Source organism: Olea europaea, chromosome 2, assembly GCF_002742605.1.
Source record: "Olea europaea var. sylvestris chromosome 2, O_europaea_v1, whole genome shotgun sequence".
Lineage (NCBI taxonomy): Eukaryota > Viridiplantae > Streptophyta > Magnoliopsida > Lamiales > Oleaceae > Olea > Olea europaea.
Window position 1 is genome coordinate 27,696,848 of NC_036238.1, and position 5,024 is coordinate 27,701,871.

The 5,024-nt window shown below is 39.0% G+C and overlaps 1 protein-coding gene across 1 annotated transcript in view; it reads left to right on the plus strand.

Annotated features, from left to right (window-relative positions):
• The window catches only part of LOC111374879 (protein PHOTOPERIOD-INDEPENDENT EARLY FLOWERING 1-like), a 12,536-nt gene extending 9,840 nt beyond the window's left edge, over nucleotides 1-2,696 (plus strand). The window contains exons 7-10 of the mRNA XM_022997639.1: nucleotides 6-1,570; nucleotides 2,029-2,093; nucleotides 2,265-2,335; nucleotides 2,450-2,696. Coding sequence (XP_022853407.1) covers nucleotides 6-1,570; nucleotides 2,029-2,093; nucleotides 2,265-2,335; nucleotides 2,450-2,609 — 1,861 coding nt within the window. The 3' untranslated portion in view covers nucleotides 2,610-2,696. The remainder of the gene's footprint in view (nucleotides 1-5; nucleotides 1,571-2,028; nucleotides 2,094-2,264; nucleotides 2,336-2,449) is intronic.
• The last annotated feature ends 2,328 nt before the right edge of the window (nucleotides 2,697-5,024 follow it).

A 5,024-nucleotide genomic window follows, 5' to 3' on the forward strand; every position in this document is an offset into this window, starting at 1 on the left:
GAAAGATTGAGAGAAGCCAAGGAATGGGCAGGATCTGTTGCATGGTGGAATTCCTTGAGGTGCAGGAGAAAACCCATGTATTCAACCAGTCTAAGAGAGCTTGTCACGGTGAAGCATCCTGTCAATAATGTTCATCATTGGAAATATAATACTGTGTCTCACACGCACTCCTCTAAGCTTGCTGCAATTGTACTGTCACCAGTAGAAAGATTGGAAAAAATGGTTGATCAAGTTGAAAGTTTCATGTTTGCAATCCCAGCTGCACGTGCCCCGCCCCCTGTTTGCTGGTGCAGCAATGGCGGAACAAATGTGTTTATTCACGAAATGTACAAGGACAGATTCACTGAAATTTTATCTCCACTTCTATTCCCCGTTCGCCCTGCTATTGTGAGAAGGCAAGTCTATTTTCCTGATAGGAGACTTATTCAGTTTGACTGTGGAAAGTTGCAGGAGCTTTCGGCTCTGCTTAGACGTTTGAAATATGAAGGTCATCGAGCACTTATATTCACCCAAATGACAAAGATGCTTGACATTTTGGAGGCCTTCATAAATTTGTATGGTTACACTTACATGCGTCTAGATGGTTCCACTCCACCAGAAGAAAGGCAAACATTAATGCAGCGGTTTAATACAAACCCAAAAATATTTCTCTTCATTCTGTCGACACGCAGTGGAGGTGTTGGCATTAACCTAGTTGGTGCAGATACAGTCATTTTCTATGATAGCGACTGGAATCCAGCTATGGATCAACAGGCACAAGATCGGTGCCATAGGATTGGGCAAACTCGTGAAGTTCACATCTATCGGTTGATCAGTGAGAGTACCATTGAAGAAAATATCTTAAGAAAGGCGAACCAGAAGCGTGCTCTTGATGATTTGGTTATACAGAGTGGAAGCTACAACACAGAATTTTTCAAAAAACTGGATCCCATTGAATTGTTTTCAGGCCACGGAAAAATTCCTGCTAAGAATATGCAAAAAGAGAAAGTTTCCCACGATGGTGGCGACATTACTCTGTCTAGTGTGGATTTGGAGGCTGCATTGAAAAATGCCGAAGATGAGGCTGACTATATGGCATTGAAGAGAGTTGAACAAGAGGAGGCTGTTGACAATCAAGAGTTCACTGAGGAGGAAGCCATTACGAAGTTGGAAGATGATGAGCTGGTTAAAGAAGATGATATGAAGCCTGATGAGCCTGCTGACCATGGTTTCTTGAACACTACATTTAACGAAGGTGCTGTGGCTATAAATGGAAGTGATGCTATTGACGAAAGGGCACTCACTTTTGCTGGTAAAGAAGATGATGTTGATATGTTGGCAGATGTCAAACAGATGTCTACAACTGCAGCTGCTGCAGGACAAGCAATCACGTCCCTTGAGAATCAACTGCGTCCCATTGATCGATATGCCATTCGTTTTTTCGAGTTATGGGACCCCATTATAGACAAGGCTGCTGTGGAATCAAACATTCATGTTCAGGAAACAGAATGGGAGCTGGATCACATTGAGAAGTTAAAAGAGGATATGGAAGCAGAGATTGATGATGATGAAGAACCTTTTGTATACGAAAGTATGTATTATCTTTCTTTAATTTCTTCGTCAGTGGATAGTTTTTAGCCCTTCTAAAAAACACATCTTGTTTACTGTATTTATCGCTATCTGAAGCAAGTAAATTTTTGCCTTTTGGCTTTTAACTGCCATTGACATTATGCCTCTGCTTGCTTGCAATTGAAAGCCAGATTTTAATCTAAGTCCACGTCAACTACTAATTTTTACCATACATTTTGTGTCCCACAACTTTTTAACTACACATTCCATCAACTTTTATCAAAATCTACCAAAAATCTAATTTTAATCCCCATCCCATTTTAATGTTTAACATCTTTGTTGTGGAATTCAATTGGCTGGTATCTGCATAGTTATTATAATTGGGCTTGCCCAGCGTATGTCATATAATCTGTTCACATATCGGAAGAAATGAATATGCTTTGAGCCGTTATGTTAATAGTAAGAATTTCCTGCTATCAGGATGGGATGCTGATTTTGCAACTGAGGTGTACAGGCAACAAATTGAGGCACTGGCTCAACATCAGGTCTATGAAACTAAAATGGAAGGAATGAACCCAGTGCCCACGCCCCTTTTCATTAAACTCTGTAGTTTGGTTCCTATTGGCCCAAAAGTGTAAAAGAGAATGTGTCTTCAGCTCTATATGTCTAATTAAATATTTTTGCTGATATGATTTCTTTTTGATAATGTTTGATAGTTGAAGGAAGAGCTAGAATGTGAAGCCCAAGAGAATGATGCATTGGAATGTGGAAATTCTGATTCTTTGAGGTCAGTGAGCGTCATAAGTACTTTAATTATGTTGGTTATTTAGTTGTTCAAGGACATATCTAGTTCATCCCTTGGTTCTACTATGAAAGAGTGTTGTGCATGTGGCTCATATAGAGTGGAATACAGGCCTTGGATCAAATGGGCCGATGCCGGCGCGGAGCGGAGTGGAGTGAGAGGAGTGGAGCGATGGCATCGGCCTTGCGCGGATTTAGTTCACTGTTTGGTTGTTAGGGACGCTGAAACGGTACATGGGTATTTTCTGTATGGGTCTTAAAGTGTTATATGGGCTCAGGTTGGAGTTAGTATAAATAATATGTTGTAACCCTATTTTTAATAACTGAATAAAGAAATTTTCGCTTCGCTCTCGTGGACGTAGGCACATCACCGAACCACGTAAAATTTTTGTGTTGATTTTCGTTTTTTATCTCTTTAATATTGCGCATAAAATCCAACAAAGAGTTTCTTTCTTATGTTTAATCTACTGTGCTATGTTCTAGATGGTTGAAACTAAATGAGTGTATCGAAGATTGATTTATGAAGGATTTTACCCTGATGTCTCAAAATAATCACGTAAATCCAGTTGTTCGAGACCAGCAATATATGATGGTTTTAAAGTAGTGAGAGTACAATATTAAAGCTTGCCATTAATATTTGATACAAATAACATTTTCATCTATAGTTATCCTATACAAGGGTTGGTACCATTTGGCCTCCGTTAAATTAATTTTATTTTTCTCTCATAATTTCAACCATACAATCTTCCATTAAATAATATTACACAATAAAAACTTTTCTTCTTTTTCAATCGTTCATTCTCCAAAAAAATACTATTTCTCCATTAAAATTTGAAGTAATAGAGGCCAGATGAGGCTTAGTGCTGCTGATGGACATAAAGATAAGACTAAAGATAGAGAGAGATTTTAGTTAGATTTTAAAGTCATATTTTTTTTTGTTAAAGGTAATCAAATATTTTATTAATCAATGAAAAATACACAGGAAGTGTGATTAATTTAAACAGGAAAGGAACAACATGAAATTGGGTAGCCCGTCTATATGCCTAGTTCTAATTTGATCTGTTGTTTGTATTTGATCATCAAAATAGCGGTTGTTTCTCTCTCCACCCACCATACGATGCAACTTGGAATTAGGTCTCATATAAGCTTAGTATCCTTATTTCGAAACTTTCTCCTCTATGCCTTCAACATGTCTTCCATACGCCTCAGCAACACCCAATTAATGTGTTGAGACGCTAGAATACCGTTCCACAACAACCGAGCAGCATCACAATGAAGGAACAAGTGGTCAATCATCTCCCTATCCCTCCTACACATATAGCACCACTCTATAACATAAAATTCATTGTTCGAAGATTATCCGCTGTTAACACTTGTCTCCTGATAACTGTCCACAGTAAAAGTTCTACTTTTGGAGGCCGTTTACATTTTCATACCATCTTCCAAGGGAATGAAGTCTTCACAGGTCCTGATAAGGATCTAAAATAAGTGTCGACTAAGAAGATACTGTGCTGTGCCAATCTCTGCCTGCTACAATTACCTTCTCTTACCTTAATGTGCAACTCATACAAAGATGTTAGAAGTTGTGCATAATCATCCACTTCCTAGTCCTGCAAACCCTGGCCAAAAATAGTGTTCCAACTGAGACTTCGGTTATGTATATCTAAGACCTCATTCACTGTAATAGACGGCACCAAAGCAATACGATACAAAAAGGGGAACCACACCATAAGCGGCTGCTCTTCACACGAACAATCATTGCAAAACTAATATTATTATCATTCCCCACCAAGAAAGTCAGTCTATCTCGAAAATTGCTACTACCACAAACTCACCTCATAAGAACCATGGCCCTCGATTGATCACCATCCCCCCGTAACACCATATTTTGCCCCTGTAACTTCTCTCCAAAAACTCTTCTTTTCCACTCCGAATTGCCATAACTACTTACCCAACAAGGTCTTATTAAACCATACAAAGCTCCTCAATTCGGGACCCCCCACCCTTATGGGAGAACAAATTGCACCCCATTTAACGAAATATAATTTCGTATCCTCCTCAGAGAAATTTTTTTTGAATCCTCTCAAATCTTTTTACCACTGTAGCGGGAATAGGAAACAATGTCAAAAAATAAGTAGGGAGATTCGATGATGTGGACTTAATGAGAGTTAGACGACCTCCCTTTGAGAGGTACATGCGTTTTCACCACGCTAGCTTTCTCTCCACCCTTTCCACAATAATGTTCCAAATATGTTTACTTTTGAACCGTGCTCCTAAAGGAAGCTCAAGGTATGATATAGGCAGTTGCACAATCCTACAACCCAATATAGCAGCCAACTTCTCCACGTTCTCGACCTCTTCCACTGTAATAACCTCAGATTTTCCTGAATTTATCTTCAATCTGAATACAGCTTCAAAGCACAAAGCAAACACGCAAGTTCCTAAATTGCTTAACATCTGTATCGCAGAAGATCAATGTATCTTCCGCGAACAATAAGTGAGATACGTGCAACTGATCAATCATAAAGCCCCTTAATAAACTCTCCACCACAGTCTTCTCAAGTATTCTGCTGAAAGCCTCCATCACAATAACAAACAACAATGGAGATGAAAGATCCCCTCGCCTTAATCCTCTGCTACTTTGTAAATAATCCTTAGGATTGTTGTTCACCATA